This window comes from Dermochelys coriacea, chromosome 9 (genome assembly GCF_009764565.3).
Source record: "Dermochelys coriacea isolate rDerCor1 chromosome 9, rDerCor1.pri.v4, whole genome shotgun sequence".
Lineage (NCBI taxonomy): Eukaryota > Metazoa > Chordata > Testudines > Dermochelyidae > Dermochelys > Dermochelys coriacea.
Window position 1 is genome coordinate 84,468,556 of NC_050076.1, and position 22,975 is coordinate 84,491,530.

Consider the following 22,975-nt stretch of genomic DNA (forward strand, 5'->3'; position numbering starts at 1 on the left):
GAATGGACACAAATCAGACGTCAAGAATTATAACATTCAAAAACCAGTTGGAGAACACTTCAATCTCTCTGGTCACTCGATCACAGACCTAAGAGTGGCTATACTTCAACAAAAAAGCTTCAAACCAGACTCCAACGAGAGACTGCTGAATTGGAATTAATTTGCAAACTGGATACAATTAACTTAGGCTTGAATAGAGACTGGGAATGGATGAGTCATTACACAAAGTAAAACTATTTCCCCATGGTATTTCTCCCTCCCACCCCACCCCCCACTGTTCCTCTGATATTCTTGTTAACTGCTGGAATTAGCCTACCTTGCTTGTCACCATGAAAGGTTTTCCTCCCCCCCCCCCCCGTCGCCCCCCGCTGCTGGTGATGGCTTATCTTAAGTGATCACTCTCCTTACAGTGTGTATGATAAGCCCATTGTTTCATGTTCTCTGTGTGTGTGTATATAAATCTCTCCTCTGTTTTTTCCACCAAATGCATCCAATGAAGTGAGCTGTAGCTCACGAAAGCTTATGCTCTAATAAATTTGTTAGTCTCCAAGGTGCCACAAGTACTCCTTTTCTTTTTGCGAATACAGACTAACACGGCTGCTACTCTGAAACAGAAAAGGATGTTGCAGAAATCAAGATGCGAGATGAGGCAGCCTGGATGAGTTTAATTGTGTGGATGGAGAGGAAAGGCCACACCTTAGAGATGTTATGCAGAGAGAATGTGCAAGATTTAGATACAGCTTGGATGTGAGAAACTAGAGGTCAAATCTTAGTGAAAGTGAATGAGAAAGCAGTTAGTGGGGAGGCCTTGGAAGAGGGGTTCTGATTAAGAGCTCTGTTGAGCTTCAGCTGAAAGACATCCATGCCCGAGAGGCTGAGATTTTAGTTTTGACATAAGGAGGCAGATCTGGAGTAGAGGTAGATCTAGGAGAAATAAGGTGTAGAGGGAGAAGAGAAGGCAAACAAGGACAGAGCCCTGTGGAATACCACAAAAAACTGGGAGGAGGGTGGAGGTGAGGAGAATTTTCCAAAGGACATGCTGAAGGAGCAATCAGAGAAGTAGGAGAACTATGAAAGAGCAGAGTCACAGAAGCCAAGGGAAGATAAGATTTCTAGAAGAACACGGTCAATAGTGTCAAAATCAGCTGACAGCTCAAGGAGGACAAGGATAGAGTATTAGTGCAGAGCTCTGGCTAGAAAGAGGTCATTAGAGAGTCTTTGTCAAGAGTGGTTTCAGTGGAGTGCAAGGATCAGAAGGTAGACTGGAGAAGAACTCCAGAGACTGACTGTAGACAGCACGTTCAAGAACTTAGAGATGAAAGGAAGAAAGGAGAGGGGGCAGTAGTTGGAAAGGCAAATGGATCAAAGGTGTTGTTTTTTTAAGATGAGAGAAACTGAAGTATGCTTGAATTGAGGAGAAAAAACCAGAGGAGAGTCAGAGTATCGGAGAAGAGTAAGGAAATGGATGACAATGAGGGAAGGTGAGCAGGAGATGGGAGGGCATGGGGTCACCGGGGAATTAGAGGAGGACAGTAGATGAGAAACGTCTGTGTCTTTGAGAGAGGAAGAGGGTAGAACTATAGGAAGAGAAGGGAAGGCACGCCTAGCAGAGGGGGAAGGTCACATTGTATTTTATCAACTTTTTCTTGGAAGAAATCAGCAAGATCCTGTATGGGAAGAGAAGTGAAGACACAAAGGAAGGCAGTCTTCATCCCTTCTGTTACTGAACCCCATCCTTTCAGACAAGACCCGGGACACGATCCAAGATCCACCAATAAATCCAGATGAGTCAAATGCCACTCAATGAGCTACTTAGTTCAAAATGATACCTGCATGTGCGAGGGGACAAGCCTATACTTATGTGTGTGATGGGATCACATCTATTCCCATCTTAATCTCATTCCAGGACTTGCACACAGGAGACATACTCACAGCAGTCTACAGTGCAGGCGGACCTTTTATATCTGAAGCAAGATGGAAACAGGGCAAACCCTCCTCAAACTCACACTGTACCAAGCATCCATTTTAAAACTATGCATATGAAGTTAGATGAGGTCGTGGATAGTAGAACCTTTAGTATTACCCACTAACAATGTAGTGATTTGTGATTAGTAAGAAATGGTATGACAGATTGTTTTTTTTCTTATTATAAATTAAAGCTGGTAATATATTCCTATATATATTATCTCTATATAAAAGGACCACCACCCTTTTACAACTGTATTTTAATCACAACTGTTCATAAAAACAAGGGAGAACATAAATTTACAAATGTATTTAAATTATGAATTCAACTTCATTGTCATAAGAGTAATGTATCTAGGAAAGTTATTAAACCCATAAAATGAACCTGCCAAAACATTTACCTACAAATGATTCCCATCACTCAGCAGAAACAGAAAACAAGATTATTTAAAAACAACCATTTGAAAGCGACGTTTACAGATGTTTGCAGGCTGAACAATAATCTCAAAACAGCCACCTAATTCTAGATCTATTACAGCCATCTGCTAGCTCAACATCCAAATAAAATTCCAGATGCATCAATGCATTATGTAGAATATTGTTGTTACTAATCTTTCCATTCAGGATTTCCTCATAGACCCCATTTAGAAGGTGAAAATTAACACATATATCTATCATCCAGCAGCATTGTTCACTTCTAAATTCTACTCCGAATCAACCTTAAGTTTTACAAGAATGAAACTGTTGGTTTGTGTCACCTGAAGCAGGCTTGCAAGGTATTTTGCTCAAAAATAAAAGAAAAACAATTGTTAGTTGCTCTGTCACAACACAAACTCACCCTTAGGCTGATTCTACCTTTGTTTTCTAAAAGATATATCATTACAAGTATATCTATATTAGGGTTTGTTTTGGGGGGAGGGGAATTGGTGGGGAGAATGGCTTTATTGAACTGAGGAATCATCAGTTGTAACCAGGCATAGCATAAGCATGGACTGCACTAATTCCCAGCCTTGTCAAGATCATCTTTTTCAACATGATGCAGCATCATATCCCGGTTTACTTGTGCATTACACTCACCTTCATCTGACTTTACAGCCGAAGGAGGGTTGTTTGCAAGTTCCTCTGTATTTCCTTCTCCACCCCCACGAGATCTTGAATTCCAGACTTTAATCACTTCAACATCATTATCACTTCCACTTCCACTTGAGCTACTCTCTTTCTTCGCTTTCTTCCCCTTGGATTTTTTTTTCCTAGAAACATAACATTGTATGTTCACTATTTAAAAATCTGCAGGTGAGAGATCCAACAGCTGTAACAGTAAAAAAAACAAAAAACCCCACAAATATTGCTTAAATTTTTGTAACTTTAAAAGAAAAGAAATCTAACAGAATTTAAGTTAAGCACGTATGTTTCACACAGAAAAGCTCAATTACTTAGCATAATCATCAGAGCTTAAACTCATTGAAGTTTCATCTGAATCTGAAGCTATGAACTCATCCAAACTGTCTTCATCAAAGTAGCCCTGAAAAACAAAATTAATATTCTTAGAATACAGACTTTTATCAAGTACCATCATCTAGACCAAAGCCTCTATTAAAACACTTAAACATCTATTTATTCTTCATTTAAACAAACCAAGAGTTCAGCGAAAGATCAACATTTCAAAATGTTTTAATGATGACAAAATTTCCGAGGGGGGGGGAGAATTACTGGCCATAAGTGAAATAGCTGGCAAAATCACTGTGCCCCACAGCAACAGAGATTTTCATTAATTTGCCAAAAATCTACCTAGCATTCGTCACGTCTTATTTGGAAAGATTTCAATAGAAGCAGAAGTATGTATTTTGATGTATCTAATTTACCTTATTTTCTTTACTAATATAGTCGAGCTGCAAACACCAAGGGTGAGTCCAGATTCTGCTTAACATCTGGAAGTCCTGGAAGAGCTTAGCTCCAGCTTTGCCTCTTCCACCTTCACTGCTATTACCTACACCTGACAATAAAATTTATATTATAGAATGAAAGCTTGAAGTAAGTTTGCCATATACTGTTCCCCCTTTGAACGACACATTTGTTTAGTATAGAGTGTTCTCTCCAGGTGCACATCTCACATTGTAATTTCTCTTTTAAAGAGGTGAAATTACCTAGTTACAGGATTCTTTTCTAGTTAAAACGGTCAAAATTAGATTTCCATCTTTTTCTTGATAATGAGTTACATGATAACATTTTTACAAAGGAGTGCATTCTCTCTTCAATGGGAATTATTTATAAACCCTAAGATTAATATAAATGTTATGATTTTGTAAAGTTTCAATTAATTCAGATCATTGTTAAATGTAACTATTTCCTTGCATATTTTGTAACTTTAAAATTGTGCTAATGTAAAACAGCCAGAAGATGTAAATATCTTGTCTATTTTCATTGACTAAGCTGAATTTGCTGCAAAAAGTGAACAGCATTTGTGGTGAACGACTGGATTAAAAAAATCCTTTTATTTTTAATAGCCTAAAGCAGGGGTATCCAACCTATGGCCCACCAGAGCATTTCATAAGGCTTGCGGGCTGCTTCAACACAATATACTAACAGATGATTCATTAGCGTTTTGTCATCAGGTTTACATCATTTGTGTGTTCTTTGCTGTTTTTTTCCTGTTTTCTATAATGCTGATACACATTTTATGCACTGGATTTCTTTATTTATTTTTAAATAGACAATACTGTACATAGAAACAACATATCTAAATACATACAAACAGAATCTGTTGGCTCTCACAAGTTTGTGCTTAGGTTTATGTGGCCCTCCTGTGTAATAAGGTTGGGCACCACAGGCATAAAGTGTTGACAAAGAAACAATGTCAACTTGAAGTTTTTGAAACTGACTTATCTGTACAGTGAAGCCTGTTTAAACAAAATAACTGAAAAAATCATACATTTTCTGAATAAAAAAAATGCCTGTGGCTGAACCAGGCTCAAAAACTTATTCAAGAATTTCAGTCAACAGGCTATATAAAGAAGACTGTAGTAAAATGAAGGCATAAGGGAAAGTATGATAGCAAGCTGCTTTTTGCCACATTATAAGGAGTTACTCTACAGTTAGCTCTGTGTAATAATTATTCCTTTATGTTCCTAATAAAAGGTAAAAATAACACTGTGATAGCTGGGATGGCTCTTATGGATTTGGAAGGGTCCCTACAAAAGTGCTAAGTTCAGATGTCCTAACTCCATGATACAGAAACAGAGAAGAGACCACCTCCTCTAAAATCTGTCATGCAATTAAAAAAATTATTACAGATACATTTTCTTCTACATTAATGAAAAGTAGAAAAACTATTTTCATATTTGGAGTAAAAGCTAACTTTCTAAGATTATGTATTCTAGTGGCAACTTGTACCACACAGAATATCAGGGTTGGAAGGGACCTCAGGAGGTCATCTAGTCCAACCCCCTGCTCAAGCAGGACCAATCCCCAACTCCCCAGATTCCTAATGACCCCCTCAAGGATTGAACTCACAACCCTAGGTTTAGCAGGCCAATGCTCAAACCACTGAGCTATCCCTCCCCCCAAGTACATCTGAAAGTACTTCAATAAAACACTGAACTTTTTACTTTTATTTGTATTTGCAGGTAAAAAGAAATTTCTTCTACTGGAACTTCATCCTCAGCAGTAGGATTCATTTTTCAGATATTTAAACTAATACAAATGAGAAGGTACTTTGCTTAGCTGAAACTGCTGGAATACCAAATGCAGAGAGTGGCACTTAACTTAGGGACCAGTCAAATGGCTTAGAAGATAGCAATATGGATGGATATTAACAAGGAAGACTCAAGATCTAGACAGATTTGTGACACTGTCAGTCCTTGAGTGAGCTGGGGAGATTTAGTCTTCAAAAAAAAAAAAAAACAAAAAAACCAACAACAAAAACACCCCACTAATGACTTATCACAGAACATCGTACATCCCTGGGGTGTGATTCAAAGCCCACTGAAGTACATGAGAACCTTTCTATTGACTTCAGTGGGCACTGGATCAGGCTGTTTGCCTTCTATCAGCTACAAAGTAAACGGTGTGCAAGCAACTGCTGTCCAGTAAACGAATAGGGAATTCTTCAGTGGCAGCACAGAATAAGAACAAAGTAATAGCACTAAAAGATTAGTCACACTGGGCTAATTTTTCAGTCAGTATGTGCCCCATGAGATACATATTTTTAAGGGTATGTTGTTTGTAACATGGTAGGTAAAACACAGTTTATACCAGGAAGCCTAAAAATTTCAGCAGACAAACACACACGTATAAGAAGCCAGCAAAAGTTTTGAAGACTTCACAAAACTTCTTCTATTGCTTTCATAGAAAATAGTTGTTCTGAGGAAGCAGTGTGTTTTCACCTACTGAGCTGTTTCGATGAAACTTACAGCTGACTTATTTTTAAGCACACTGATAACTTTAGGAGGATATGCATTTGAAATGTTGTAGTAACAAACAGAATACAAATATATTTTTCTTCAGTGCATTTATATAGGTGAGAGCCAATATTGAATAGAGGTTTCAGAGTGGTAGCCATGTTATTCCGTAACAGGAGTCCTTGAGGCACCTTAGAGTCTAAAATTTATTTGGGCATAAGCTTTTGTGGGCTAAAACCCACTTCATCAGATGCATGGAGTGAAAAATACAGTAGGCAGTACATATATTACAGCACTTGAAAAGATGGGAGTTGCTTTACCATGTGGGGGGTCAGTGTTAACGAGGCCAATTCAATTAAGGTGGAAGTGGCCTATTCTCAACAGTTGACAAGAAGGGGTGAATATCAGAGGGAAAATTACTTTTGTAGTGCTAATGAGGCCAATGCAATCAAAGTGGACGTTGCCCATTCCCAACAGTTGACAAGGTGTGAGTATCAGCAGAGGGAAAATTACTTTTTGTAGTGACCCATCCACTCCCAGTCTTTATTCAGTCCCAGTTTGCAAATTCATTCCAGTTTTGCAGTTTCTCACTGAAGTCTGTTTTCAAATTTTTTGAAGAATTGCCGCTTTTAAGTCTGTTATTGAGTATCCAGGGAGACTGAAGTGTTCTCTACTGATTTTTGAATATTACAATTCTTGGTGTCTGATTTGTGTCCATTTATTCTTTTGCGTAGAGACTGTCCGGTTTGGCCAATATAAATGGTAGAGGGGCACTGCTGGCATATATCACATTGGTAGATGTGCAGATGAATGAGCCCCTGATGGTGTGGCTGATGTGGTTAGGTCCTATGATGGTGTCCCTTGAATAGATATGCAGAAAGAGTTGGCAACGGGGTTTGTTGCAGGGATTGGTTCCTGGGTTAGTGTTTCTGTTGTGTGGTGTGTAGTTGCTGGTGAGTATTTGCTTCAGGTTGGGGAGCTGTCTGTAAGTAAGGATTAGCCTGTTTCTCAAGGTCTGCGAGAGTGAGGGATCATCCTTCAGGATAGGTTGTAGAGCCTTGATGATGCTGACCCCCTACTTGGTAAGGCAACTCCCATCTTTTCATGTGCTGTAATACATATACTGCTTACTATATTTTTCATTCCAGGCATCTGCTAAAGTGGGTTTTAGCCCACAAAAACTTATGCTCAAATAAATTTGTTAATACAGAATAAACCAAGTTATAGGGTTGATTAGTGATGAGCTCTACAAGACTATTAAAACACTGTATGTGTTCTGCTTTGAAAAACACTCATGTAGGGTTGTTGTTGTTTTTTTTTAAATAAAGGTTTTACTCCTTATTAAAAAAAAAAAAAAAAAAAAGCAAACAAAACCTGAAAAAGAGCTTTTGGTTTTTAGACCTGCAATTTTTAGAAATGAAATTACCAACACTGGTTCCTGATGACTGTTTAGATTAGCATCTTAACTGAAATAAAGGAAACAGCCCACACAAAGTTTGAAAAAGAAAACCTACCTGGCAATTTAGTTAAGACACCGCAAACTACACACAACTATAATCCAAGCAAGTAAGACAACACTCTGAATATCATATCCAAGTTGAACATCTGCTGTAAATCACAGTTTGATACAAAATGCAATTAATCTTTTATCATCCTTTTCTTTAATTAAACTTGGGAGGGTAACAGCAACAGCAAAACAAATCATGAACAGTAACTGCAGCAGCTATATACAATCAATTTAAATTGTGCCACATACTTCAGCCTATCTAATGCTAAAAAGATTAAGTTAGTACATTTGCATGATGGACTAATTTAGTAGCAGTTCTAAAAAGCAAATGTATGCTAAGTTATTCATTGGATAAAAATATGACTGTATCATCATCATGACCCCATGTATTCTGCAACTACAGAATTTAACACGAAGAATATTTCATTATGATAGAATAAATTAGTGTTGCTACAGAGTTTAGGGATTGTTGCTGTAGAACTTTAGAGCTGCTGCTGTGGAATTTGGTCCAGTTGTGCCACTGAGTACATAAGGCCTTTGCTAGCTCCTTGAGTTACCATTATTGATGGTAAATACAACACTATCACTTTAGAAGTGTTGCTGACACTTGCAGATCTTGCAAGATGCTGAACTGCAAGCCCCAAGAAAACCAGCAACGTTTTACAGTCAAGAGCACAGCAGTTCACAGCATTTGAACATACCTTTGCTCAAGCTGTAAGATTTTTTAAATTCAACAAGTTTGTGTATGGCCTTGCTTCTTCTAAAATACTAAGGAAGTTAAAAATTAGAAAGGCAAACTGGTCCTGAGACATCACGGAAATCTAATGACAAACTTAAGTCTCTTCACTACCAGATCAGTGGGATGTGGAATGAGACAGAGAGGGCAACTCCATATCATGCTTGCAAATGAATAATGTGAAAGATTAACAAATACTGTCCTTGGAACAAAGGCATGCTGAAAGATTCTGAGAACAAACCAGGTCTGGGATCAAATCAACTAATTTTCTCATGAAACAAATGTGGGTCTCCAAATGTAAAAGACTTGTGTAATAATCCAAAGTCCACTTGAAATAACATGTTTGCCTAAAGAGTACCAGCAATTAATCCACATAATGTATGAATTACTTAAATTATATTTGTGGGGAGGAAGAGAAAGGAAAGGAGTAATGAACCACAAACAAGAAATGTAAGTATTCGTATTCTTCAGTAAATATTTAGTTATATGTAACCATCTGCGCCAAAATGGACTTCTACAGCAAACCAAAAGGGACCATTTATAGCGTGTTATGAAAACATTAAAAAAAAACTGATTAAATGATGATTACCTAAGTGTACTTTAGTTACCTACCTGTCAAGTGATCCAAGTAGTACTGATACAGCTTACACTGAATAGATGTCATTCTAACTGCTAAAACATATTCATATTTTGGTGGCAGGAACTTCGTTAATGCTGTGTAATCTTTCCTCTGTAATTTTACAAAAGGATGTTAGTCAAACAGATAAGTGTGTACAAAGCAAGTGGATTCTTACTCGGAGTTTAAAAACTTGTGGCACCTTAAGAGACCAAATGTACCACAAAGCCACCTCTAGGATGTTTTCTAACCACAGAGAAAAAACTATAATACACAATGAAAGCCAATTATACCAGCCCATCTGCACAGGACCATTTAATCTAGTGCATCTGGTTGCAGACTACACATATCTCCTCTATGCACACATTTTAAGTCTCTGCTGTGTCAAATGCAATTTCAATAGTTGTTTCCAGTGACTGCTTCTCTTCAGCATAGTTACCTTTCTTCAGGTCTGGGTGAACGAGCCCCAAATGACAGTGTTTGTATTATGGACACTGAATGTGACTCCACAGGAAAGCCACTCATGATTTTGGAAGGTGGGTATGATTCATGATTTTTGAATGCTTGTTTGGCAATGCTATTTCTAATCCCTTTCCTCATTCACTTGCCTACAGTCTCTGCTTCTCTTCATCTGCCTCCTCACCCTCAAAATGGTGTGTGTTGACAGTTTGGGGGCTAACAAACTCCCCATGGTTTGTCACAGGCTACTCCCTTTGTGGCAAACCAAGAGAAGTTTGTTGGACCCAGGGACTAGTTTAGGACATCTAATGATGTTTAAATATTACGTTATTTGTGTATTAAGATTTTCATAGTTGCTGCCTTCCTTCTTTCTGATATGACCAGGACAGCTCAGTGGGAATGGCTTGTTTTTCATTACTGTACTACTGTATATTTAGCTTCAGCTGGGTAAGGCCCCTCTTGCTACTGTGTATCTTCGAGTGGCTTTCCATTTTCAGATGTACTGGTGCAGGAGATACCAAAAAAAATTTCCAGTGTGGACCATTTTTATTTTTTTGTATTATTATTATTATTTTTTTTTAAATAGAGACATTGCCTGATGGACCAGCCCCCTTCCCTATTTATGACCACATGACTCACCATCACGCCCCTTCATAATCATTTATAACTTCTCTGTGGCAATGATAGCAACTGCCTAAACATGAAAAAGTAATATCAGGGAAAGATTTACTTATTTTTAGTTGTCTTTCGGGCAACAGGTGTTTCGTCCTTTTAAAAAAAGCTAATTGGTCTTCATCCCCCCTGCCTCCTCTTCCATCTGTTTTGATTCTCTCAAATGGAAACAGGAGAGCCAGCTTCAACAGTTAGACAGTTCTCTATGGACCACCATCTTACCATACATTTTAGGAACAGTAAAAGGCAGGCTGTTTTTTCAGTTTAAATTCAGAATATTTCAAAACTGAAGTACTCATATCCTACCCGATAATACAGATTACTTGTCCAGTAAGTCAGGAAAACAATTCTCCAAGTTGTATGTGTCCTGCCTAAGATGCACTGACAGGGTTTGTAAAGACGGTGAAGCTTTTACAGATTTTCTGTTTATATGGGATTTCTGAATTATTTACAATTCAAACTAGTTATGAAAACTATATATTGAGTCAAAATGATAATGAAATTACTGGACTATGTATATAGCAATTGTAGATGCAAATTTAGAGGACCCAGACCATAACATTTTTTAATTCAAAGGAAAACAGATTACTATAATATTAAGTTGCTTGAGTTAACGTGAAGGTAAAGTATTTCCATACCTGAACACATCCAGCTAGCATCTCATACAGTATGTGGGCACGCTTCTTCATTACTCTAACATCTACCAAGGTGGAGTCTGCACACTGACCATTCTGGATTGGATTTATAAACCGATTTCTGAATTCCTTAATTGACCCAAGCAAATTTTCCTTGATAAAATTAACCATGCAGTGATCTGGAAGAGAAAGATCAACTCCGGTTCTTTAAAATTAAATAGTTCCTATGGAAAGGTTTGTTTTAAGAAAAGCAGAGAATGGGTGTGTGTACACCTTTCAGAAACTCTTTTCTGTTAAGCAAGGTAATTTAAGGCCAAAATTTTCCCAAGTGACTCCTTAAAGTAAAACATCTACCATCCATATTTAGGTACCTATGTACTTAGATTTTCAGAAGGTATTAACCATTTTTGAAAAATTGGCATAAATGTTGATCTGACGCATTGATGTAAGACTTATTTGGAATTATTATTTGCCTGTGGGCTTAAACATGCAGAGAAGCAATGATTTAACAAAATTATATTTATAGTAGGTTTTGTAATAGTTGAAAACAAAATTATGGCAGTCAGTAGAGGCACACATTATCGGGGGATTTCATTCTAAATTAACTAGACTTCCAAGAGTGACTTAGTATGTAAGCATCAGATTTCTAAAACAGTTTACATAGCTAAAACATCTCTAATACATTTATCCAGAAGGTAAACTAAAAAGTAATGAAAATTATTCTACTAGCTGTAAGGTGTGGTCTGGTACCACCAGGAACACATTATTTTCTCCTACTTCAAAACTAAATATATTTATAATAATATATTACTATACTGGCAGAAATGTATTGAAGAAAATGTTTTCTGCACTGACTACAGAAGCATTTACTTACATTCTATAAGATTATTTTGCAGGGGTGTTCCTGTAAGAATTATCCTCCTCCTGGATCGTATAGAATTCATAGCCTTAGAAACAGCAGAAGCTTCATTTTTTAATATGTGCCCTTCATCACAAATAACAAAGTCAGGGCCTAGAAGAAAATCAAGATGTCTAATGCAATTAACTTTATTTTCTGTAACCACTAGGACGTTCGCGGACTACAAGAGTCTGACTTTGCTCTATTAACAGGCAACCATATGCTATTTTTAACTAAAGCTCTTTAGATTTAAGGGCATTAAAGCCATATTCTTGGCTTGCAAATGCATTCACAGTAGTTAATTTTTCCAAGATACATAGCATAGTGCACAATGTATTAGTGGGCAGAATTAAGCAAAACATTTTACAGTACATTCCTATTAAAAATGTCTAAACGTACACTATAGAGACAAGATGAGTGAGGGAATATGTTTTATTGAACCTAAGGAAGAGCTCTGGGTAGCTCAAAAGCTTGTCTCTCTCACCAACAGAAGTTGGTCCTATAAAAGATATTATCTCACCCACCTTGTTTCTCTAATATCCTGGAATCAACACAACTACAACACTGTAAAATGTATATTAGTAATGCACGTTTTCCCTGTCAAGTTTCATAAGCACACATTTTTAAAGTCACGTTACACTGCCATCTATTGGTGACTGATAAGAAGTTATAAAGAGAACCAAAGTCCAACAGCAACATTCTGTATGAAGACAACGGAACAGTATGCAATATCCTACTTGACAACAGATAGAGTTGAAAGCCTGATGAGTTATCCAAGTGGTAAACTTGATTTGCCCACTGGTAAAAGGCAAATTTTATTTGATGTCAAATAATATCGAAGGCCCAGCTCAAAGTTCCCCCAAACTTTTTTTTTTATAACATTAATTTCATAATTTCAAGCAAAGCAACAACTTCATTTTTATTGGGTTTAATGCCAAACACATCTCAATCACTTCTTGATACTTAACTTGCACAAAAATTCTTAAGATTTAAATTTACAGCTACCTCTATAAATTCGGATGCCAAGATAACGAGAGAAAAAAATATATGAAAAACTTTTTGAAGCCCAGCCGCCTGATCAATCCCTCACAAAGATAGTTTGTTTCCAATACAGCTTTGCAAAATTCTACCTGCCCGTTCATCCACGACAAGCAGACTTTTCTAACAAGTAACATACAATTTGTTTCTTTCATTATCACAGTCAAAGCCAAATAACTAGGTTTTGTGCTTAGACTAGTACGTTTTCATGACAAATATGCATGTCTGATCTAGGCCATTGTAGAATAGATCCTCATCATTCTCCTAGAAGCTAAGGCTGGGATCAGAGACCCATCGCTCAAGGTGTACCTATTAAATAACACAATGCATTTGTATTGTATTTTCCATTAAAGAATCTCAAAATGCTTGAGAAGTATTAATTCAGCTTTAGAAATGGAGAAAACTGAGGCACAAAGAAGCCCAAAATCAAATAGAGACAGATCTCAGGGCTACTAATCATGTGTTTTAGTCACAAGACCATTCTTTCCTCATCAGTAAGAATAAGCTGGCAACTCCTTTATGACTAAATGTATCTTGCCCAATGCACCTTCATGAAGCCAAAGACTTAGAATTTAAAATTAATTTGTCTTGCTTTGTAGTCACTGTCATTTGATCAGCCATTAATTTTTCCCATGCTGCTGTGAAGGACCAACTCAGAAAAAGGACAGGAGTTTGGACATGATGGAGACAAGGTAGAACACAATGAGCCATTAGAAAGCCAAGAACTATTTAGGGTCTATTCATCAGAAGAGTGGTGCAGGTCCGCTACACTCAAAAGACAATGCCTCTATTCTTAATAAGGATAAAACATGACATCCACAGACCATCTTTTATTAACTAGCCCATAACTCAAGGTAAGATTCATATCTTTGCCTTAGCTTCAGCTGAAGAGAGTTCACAGCTTTTCTTCACTCGTGTTATACTTCAGTGGCCACCCTACTGGATGAAACAGGGAAGCCAAGGCTGTCTGTAGCAGGGAGATTACATATTAGGTAAACAGTTTCGCCATGGTTCTCTACTTTAGGTAACTGGCAGATTTCCAGACTCCCAACCCACTCAGAATATCTAGTTCGTTGTTGACGTCTTCCCTCCCACAGATACTGATTTTTCCTTAACTTTTAATTTCCCTACTCGTAGAAAAAGAAGCATTCAGGGATTTGAGCTTCCCAATTAGTAGAACTGCACATTAATCAAACACTGGGGCTGCACATAAGTTTCGTCAGTATATCTTTAAATGTCTTTTCACCCTGTTTTAGGTTTTTGAACTAGATCCTCCTTTCCATTTCCCCCCGCCCAATCTCTTGTGTTACCCATTCATTTAAAATTGTTGGAGGAGCAGTTTCTGCATGGCAATCACGGAGGAGTGGCTCCCACTGGTGCCAGTGACCAATGCCAGGGTGGGGAAGACAAGGACTGAGCCAACATGGCCAGTTTCCCTTTAAATGGCACTGAAGGCCCCAGTACCAAATAGTAACCAGTGGCCACATGCTCTCTTCCACCAGCCAGCACCAACACTACCAAACTCTTGTACTGTCTGCAACTCTGGTACCAACAGCGAGAGCAAGTTTCTGGTCGAAGCTAAAGCCTCAGCCGTGGACGGCATCGCAATAGTCCCGGCACCATTCTGACCTTCCAGTGCTGACAGTTCGGCTGGTACCAGACTCAAAGGAGCCCACAAAGGGGCCGGAATCAAAGCATTAACTGAGCTGCCAGAGCCGAGAAGTGACCTGATACAGGTCACACTCCGCTCTGGTCTCCATGTCTGGCCATCCTTAGGGTTGGAGAATATCCTCTCTCGGTCAGCAGCTTCTTCTGTTTCTTCCTTGGCACTGGGGATGTTAAACGGCTCTGTGACTCCTGGACAGTGGAAGGAGCACTCCTCACTGACGCTGAGGTACTCTGTGCCAAGTTCGAATGGCACGCTTCTAAGGAGGGTCTCAGCTCTGCTTCCATTAGCAGGGACTTTAGTCTAGCCTCTCCATCCTTTTTGGTATGGGGCTTAGAGTCTCTGCAAATTTTGCAGAAGTCCCCAATATGAGCTTCACCCAAGCACTTAAGACAACTGGAGTGCAGGTCACTCAGGGGCATAGCCTAGTTGCAAAAAGCACAAGGCTTGAAGCCTGGCGACTGAGGCATGCCTCGGTACTGAGAGCGGACGCTAAACAGAGAACTAACTACCAAGACGTAACTATCAACAGCAAATTCTGAGAAGACAAAGACCACTGAGAACTTGCAAGAGAGAGGGGAACAGTCCCAGCAACTGTCATGGGTGGTAAGAACGAACTCAGGAGGTGTGGGGTTGGCAAGGCCCTTTATACCGGTGCAGTGGATAAGCAGCACCAGAGCTGACCCGATGGATACCACTGAAGAAAAAATTTCTGGTGACTGTGCTCAGGGCGTGCACATACCTGCACTGGAATGGACATGTGTAATCACTTGAAGAAAAAACAAGGTTGACCAAAAGGGATATTTAACAGATGAGGAAAGGTCATCAACATATTTTTTGTACCTTGTATCTTTTTTCATATGAATACATCTCATTCATATCCACAAGAGAGTCCTAGCTTAAAATACTCTGAGTCATAACTGAAAATTTTTTTAAGATACCTGTGTTACAGAAATCACCCGTGCAGAAACTAAGTTAACTGTAAATAAAACAGCTTAATGGGTTCATTAATACATCATTAAATGATTTTCCTAAAAGTATATTTAAAAAGAAAAATACTAAAACATTTCCCACTTGCTAGAGTTCTAAATTCAGCCCATACCCTTAAATGGACAGCTTAATTGCTACTCTGAGTCCTTACATTAACAACATTCACTTACCTGGATCAACCAGAGCCTTGTTAAATATTTCCTTAAGTTTTCTACTTTTCACATTCCTGCCTTGTGCAAGATTACGGTACATCTCATAACCTATGATCATAACTCCTCCATCTTCCTGCCATCGCTGCAGCATATAGGATCTTTCTTGAGGGCGTTTTACAGTTGCTAATTCAGAAACCTTTTGAAAGAGAATACTGGATGTTGGACTCTGCTTTTAACCAAGACAAAACAGGAGTCTTACAGAGTACTACACAACTTTTACATACCTAGATCACACCTACTACATCAGTACAAGTAAATTTTCTGTATACATAAAACACAATCTCTAGTGTGCACTTCGAATGGTGTAATTTTGCCATAATTACTCAAACTGTTCACCTATATAAGGGACTTTTAAAAAAAAGAGAATTCTTAAAAATGAAATACCTCTAGTTTCTCATCATCTTCTAAACCTTCTTGCCATTTTTCAAACTCATTCAGCCAGTTCAAGGCAGTGTTCAGTGGACACACCACAAGAGCTGTGCTGAAATCCAGTTTATCACACAACAGAACTGTATGGAGAAAACTCACAACCTGTAAAGGGAACCAAGCAAAATACTACTTAGTAGGAGAATACTTAAGGAAAAAAAAAAAAGTTGCACAAAGACACACACAGCACCACCATCATTACACACACATCCATGTCCAGTCTTCATTTTCTCCAAATAATGTATAAAGTTTACAAACAACAACCTTCCTACCCAAACAGCCTCACCCTTTTTCGGGGAGTAGTAGTTAAAACTTTGGGAAGAGGCAGGACAGAGCAGGGGCGGGAGTTTGGGGGAAGGGATGGAGTGGGGGCCGGGCCTGGGGTGGAGTGGGGGTTGTCCTGGCCCCACACACCACTAAGGACCGCCCTGTGTGTTTGAGCCTCCTTTCTTCCCCAGTGAGAATAAGCCCAACTCCTTAAATTATTTTAAGGAAAGACTGGAGTTTCTTGAAACTTGGCAATCTTGCATTACATGCTTTCCAAGTTAACAATTCCTTCAGTATGGTGACCAGTTCTGTACACCATATAACAGTTCATTCCAAACTTCAGGACTGTGCTGCAAATATGCAATGTTCAATGGAAACTAAGCTGCTTTTAGTCCTTGGAACTATGCTGCCATCACCGGGGGAGAACTAGTATACCTGCTCTTATTAAGATAAGAGTTGCTGTTAACATCTTATGCTAAAAATACTCACGTGTGAAAGAAAAGAGTGCCCAAAGAAATTGGTCATTTAAGCCATCCTGGAGACTTTGACCTCATTTTACTTGACTTTCATCTCCTTGTTATTTCAAGGTATTATAGAAAATCTCTTAAAACCTGTCTTAAATCTACTTCTTACAATGGAAATAAGTGGAGGACAAAAGAACACAGAAGCAGCTGAAGGTTAGAGAGGAAGTACTGAAAAATAATTGTAAAGGGACGGGGGGAAATCAATTGTGATTAGATTATAAAGAATGCCCATGAAGACACAATGTATGTTTGTTACTGGCCTTCTGTCCAATTATAGGAAAAAAGTTACACCCATTAATTCCTTGATCATATGAGCAGTTATAGATGACAGAGAAAAAGAAACCTTCTGCTGTAAAAATATTTCGTAATGATAGATAACTCTCTTCTTTATCATCCGGATTATCAGATGATCCAACTAGCACATTTGTGTCATTAACAGACTCCAATATTTTGCAATGTCCAGTATAAGGTACTAAAGGTTTGCCTAAAAGTCAGATTATGCCAATTCAGAATTCAGAATTGTTTTAGGAAATACTTAAAGGTCAATTTCAGGATTTATGTGAAACCATAACACTTCCTATGATTTAAGATTGACAAAATAATCGTGTGTGACATCCATAAATGTTGATACTCTTAGAAGCATCATATCTTCCAAAAGGATGCTACTTCTAAAGACAGCAGTCTCTTCACACTAGAGATGAGACTTTTTTTAATATATTGAAACCTATACTGCATTTGACTTGCCTGACTTTAATACAACTTCCCCTTGAGAAAATAAGGACTAAATCTCTATAGAACTCTGCTATAGTAGTACTACAAATGAAATCACTAATAGTGAACAGACAGGTATCTCAGACATGACCAGGGGATAATCCGGAGCCACTGAGGAAAGGAACCAATTTAAATAGCACACACACTGAAGAAGGAATGTTTTAGAGAGCACAGCCTACTTGAAAAATAAGAGTAATGTTAAATAAATTCAGAAATATGGGTTTCAAATGAACATAACATTCATCCCCCTGGAGCTACGTATTATTTTGGAATGCAAAGAAGCTGTATGTATTAACTCTATACAGATCATACGCTTTTAAACGAAGACCAAATTTATTATCTAATTTAGTTATTTTTAGGCAAGTATAATATGCACATTGATAGAGCTCAGGGTGCATGAACATATTTTATAAATGGCAAATACATGTTAATGCCAACTCTTTCAGAAAAGAGGACCAATCTCTACCAACACGCACTTCCTCTTTTTAAGCAACCTCATCAGGCCATTGCCTAGGGGAAGGGGTGGGTCTTACACTGTGTTCTGAAAGTGATAAAAACTTGGCCTCTGGTTGGACCAGCTGAGTGAGTTCCAGAGTACAGAACATGCCTCACCAAAAGTCCTTTGCCACTTACCTGCAATGTTTTTCCTAGACCCATACAGTGGGCAAGAATGCATCCGGAACCTGCAGATTTCTTTGTTTTTTTCACAGATTCACAACAGCAATCCCACATGAACTGAACACCTGGAGAGAATTTTTTTTTTTAAGAGCTCCTTTAAAAAGTATTAAATGTTTTAAATTTACTAAAGAAAATATCTGAAAAGATATTTTTATATAAATCAGCAATCAGATTAAGATATTTCCAACACAATAAAATAAAAACTCAAAGTTAACAGCATTTCCCAAGTAATCGTACATAAGATACCAGTTCAACATGTAGGCCCTGCCAGCACAAGGAAAAAAAAAAAAGTTCAATTAACATAATTGTCTTTATATTGTCTTACCATCTACTTGATGTGGTTTCAGTTTGGTAACTATGTTTCTGTGAACCTGTACTATAGGTTCTTTGGTTTCTTCATCTTCATCTAAAACCAGTTTAGTTGTGATCGGACACTTTAGAGGTGAAGCATCTTCTATTTCTATCACCTAGAAGCAAACAATGTAATGTATTATAGGAATGTTTTGCACATGACTAATCCAGGCCCTTTTAAACACACAAGTTCAATGAAATAGCAAGGCCCTATTTACTAAATCCAAAAGGAAAGATTTTAAGCAATCTGCCCCTTTTATCCCCTAACATCTCAGTTCAAGATTTGTCTCCACAAAAAATAATTTAAACAGTTGAGACACGAAACAATAATTCCTTATTTATTGATTATTAACCTTAAACAAAAAAGCTTTATTCTGCAACAAATTACAAGTTTAAGTATGAATGTGTGATTCATGGTGTGACTGTCCCTTTCAGGGAGATCAGTCAACATCTGGTCTGTGGTGTGTCCCTTTAAGACGGTGGTTCTCAACCTGTGGCCCACTTGCGGCCCAATCAGCATGAGCTGTGGCCCATGCAACATCCTCAGGGCCATAGAGGTAGTACGTATGTTGTGTGGATGTGGCCCCTTAACACAGAGAGCTGCATACGCGGCCCACAATGGTAAACAGGTTGAGAACCAGCAGTTTAAGATGCCTGACCACTAATCCTTACTATCCTTAAGGGGACTGTCATCCTATTACACATGGTTCCATAAATCTATACCTTCTAAACACTTAAAATTCCTTACCCTCAGCTAAATTTATGATGTCTTTAAACACCATCAGCGATTAAACTTTCAATCAATATCTCATGCAAAAGTAAAAATAAATAAATGAGATGTACCTCTCTTAATTTCTCTCTCTCTCTTTCTCTTTCTGCAATACGTTTTCTTCTCTCTTCCTCCTCCTTCAGTGCATTTTGTGTTTCTGTTCTAAGCTTATCATCTTTAAGAATCTTTCGTATTTTCTTCCGGCCTTTTCCAGGAGATTTTGAATCATTGTCATCTTCATCCTCAGAATTACTCTATTACAATTCAAAACAATTAATCATTAGTATTTAACCTGAGACACAAGGACTATTATAATCCTGACTTTTGAATAAATGATCAAACTTTGTGACACAGTTCTTACCTAAACAGAAAAAGGAGTTTTCAAATTGAATTATCCAGCATAATTTGAAAGATCCTTTACCACCTGGTGTTGACAGTTTAACACATTTAAAAAACACAGGTTACATTATTTTAAATTATGCCTACACAAAAATATTAAGAGGCATTTTCAAATGATGTTGCTAAAAATGAAAAAAGCACTCTTTCCCTCTTCAGCTAGACATACCCATACCTGGACCTAAATCCACTTCTACTACCAGTGATTTCAGTTGTGATAACACAAAGGGAAGCTTATAATATTTTCCTCCCCATTACTGCTATTCAATGTGGTATAACCAGCAAAATCCTACAAGACCTGGTTGACTCCTCGCTCCAGCTATTGCCACTGGTCAGGTGGATAATGACTCTTCCAAGTTTGGTTAAGAAATTCCATTTTACTTAAAAGTAATAGCTGTGTGTCTTCACATAACTCCAAAACATAGCTGGTTTTAGTTTCTATGAATGGAATTTTATCTAGTCTAGTCAACAGTTTTCTTATTTAAGAAAAAATAATTATGTAACAAAGAGTTCTGTTTTGGTTTGTTTTACTTAAAGTATTTGTTTTTACTGTTCGTATATTCTCCTATTTGGTCTGTTTTATGGCTTGAAAGAATATAAATCAAAATCTAAAGAGAAATCAAGTATGTCCTAAATCAAATAGTTTATCATCAGGAACACCTGATTTTAAAATAAAGTCTGATATCTGAAATGTCCTTCATTCACAGGGCTAAGTAGCTACTTCTAAAACAGAAAAAAAAAAAACAAACAAAAAAAACAAACATTAGACAGTCTAAGGACAATGAAAGAAAAAAAAAATTCTTCCACTGTATAATCCATAGGTTTAAAATCTGAGTATTCTGTAAAGCAGTTAGAGGAAAAAAAGGATTATTCTGATTGAAAAGTGATCTCTTTAGATCAGCAGGTTGGAAATCTGCAGGCGAAATCAAAAATTGGGAAGAACTCTCTCACTCCTTCACTGTAATGGCTGCAAACTGGACTGTTCACTGTAAGAAAACGATGTTTCTTTGAGCTGTAAATGTGAACCCTTGGGAAATATTCTAAAAAATAGAAATGTAACAAAAACGTTGGATTTTCCCCCTCACAAACAATATATTGAGACAAGTTTTAACTGAGACCTGAAATAATAATCCAATTGACAGAGCCTTTTAAATCTCCCTTATGAATATAAACTAAAAATATCTGGATCCTGAAGTAGAAAATATGCCAGCTGAACTATTTTCTTCAGACACTAATTCACACAAGTTTCATTATTTCTAAAGTGAAAAAGTTGTAAGGGCTTTATTTAAAGTTGTGAAATACCTACTAACTAGTCTAACCAACACTATGTAAGGGCGTTACTGTCAATTCCTGCATTTTAAAAAAATACCTACAGAGTTACTATGTGTTATACTCTGTTAAATTAAGGGACAAAACTTCAAATAATAAATGTATTTTTTAAGTTTGTGACCAAACAATTATGGAGAACAGCTTTATTAAAAACAGCCAGGACTCTCTTTGAACTGATTTTGATGGTTTAAACAGCCTGTATCTATCCCTTAGATAGCTATACAAACTATTCATCAGAATAATTCCCTTTCTCTTCCATTACCTAAGATTATGATGACCTCTAAAATAGCTAGCAATTATAACTTGTGTGCTAATTAATTCTCTGTTTCTGTGAATTAAATAAAGATACTAAACTCAACAATCTGCTTAGTACTTATTTTATTTTACTTTACACTATTGCACCTGGAAGAAATTAATATAGTTTTTTTTATTTTTTATTTCTTTCCACTTGAATAAACTGAGGATCTTTCTGCATATACAAGACAAACATATTTGGTGGTTTCCCTTTTTAATCTTGAATATTTACTATTACTGCATGCCTGTATCTTTCAAAAAATGTCCACTGATTAAACAAAATGTACATATTATTCTATAGGTAGTCATATACAGAAATATATTATCTGTGCATTCATAAAGAGGACATTCCAAAAAAAGTAAGACATTTTAAATCATCTGCTTTACATTTTTTCCTCACACTGTTCAGAGTCAGACACTATAATTGCACATATTGTGAGACATAATGAAAGGTGTTCAACTGTTACTTAATGTGTGTTTTCGAATTTTGTCTAAAATGCAAAATATATGTACTGTTCAATATTTAAAAGATCAAACCATTGTCTAGAATCAGGCCTACTGCAGACAGCTTCTCCCCACAGAAGTCTGCCACTGCTCCTCAAATTGATCTCTTAATAATCCGTATCCCTACCATTCCAGCACAGGGTCTCTGACTAAAGGGTAGAAATAAAAAACAAACAAACAAAAATCAAGTGTATAGAGGTTTATATTACGTATTGTTAGTGTTAGAATAACATCCTATTTGAGGTTGTCTGGACATGTGATAAGAATGGAAATGGGAAAAGAATGACCAGCAAAGAAAATGTGGGAGGAAGTTTGAAGAGAAAGGGACTGGAAGTCGAAGACCTACAAACAACTGCTATGGACCAGAAGGTGTGGCGAAGAATGGTGGGCACTTCCGACCCCATGTAAACAGGGAAAAGAATCAAGAAGTCAAGTTTACATTAGAATAGCACCCAGAAGGTCACCCAAATTAGGACTGGTGTCCCAATGCACTGGGATTATACAAACATCTATGAGACCACCTCTAACCCCAACGGATTACAATTTAGTTTAAAACAAGATGCAACAATGGAAATATTAGAGGTATGGGGGACAGAGGATGTGAGTGACACTGACAAGAAAATATGATTATAAAAACAAGCTGCATGTAAAATTAACAGGTTTTAAGTATTTTTTAATGAAGAATGAATGAATAAAGTACTGAATTGATAGAGAACTGAATATTATTAATATCAGTAATTCTATTTGGTACCTATTATCAACTAGTTATATATTGGAAGTGTCACAGAAGAAGAGAATCTCAAATACGAATTTGAAGGCTGCCAGAGTACTGGGCTTTATGTATTAGTTTGTAGTGTATAAAAAAATGCCATCAG

The 22,975-nt window shown here is 37.3% G+C and overlaps 1 protein-coding gene across 10 annotated transcripts in view; it reads right to left on the reverse strand.

The window, feature by feature from the left end:
- ATRX (ATRX chromatin remodeler) overlaps positions 1-22,975 on the reverse strand; it is a 139,942-nt gene that overhangs the window by 48,131 nt on the left and 68,836 nt on the right. For all 10 annotated transcript variants that reach the window (XR_006274471.1, XM_038415175.2, XM_038415176.2 and 7 more), the window contains 11 exons: positions 19,652-19,831; positions 18,783-18,924; positions 18,413-18,522; positions 16,176-16,322; positions 15,750-15,927; positions 11,862-11,999; positions 10,991-11,166; positions 9,218-9,335; positions 3,828-3,958; positions 3,399-3,487; positions 3,043-3,215 (listed from right to left, as the gene is read on the reverse strand). Coding sequence is in view for 9 of the 10 variants with exons in the window: in XM_038415175.2 (XP_038271103.1) it covers positions 3,043-3,215; positions 3,399-3,487; positions 3,828-3,958; positions 9,218-9,335; positions 10,991-11,166; positions 11,862-11,999; positions 15,750-15,927; positions 16,176-16,322; positions 18,413-18,522; positions 18,783-18,924; positions 19,652-19,831 (1,582 nt within the window). In the remaining variant the exon portion in view is untranslated. The remainder of the gene's footprint in view (positions 1-3,042; positions 3,216-3,398; positions 3,488-3,827; positions 3,959-9,217; positions 9,336-10,990; positions 11,167-11,861; positions 12,000-15,749; positions 15,928-16,175; positions 16,323-18,412; positions 18,523-18,782; positions 18,925-19,651; positions 19,832-22,975) is intronic.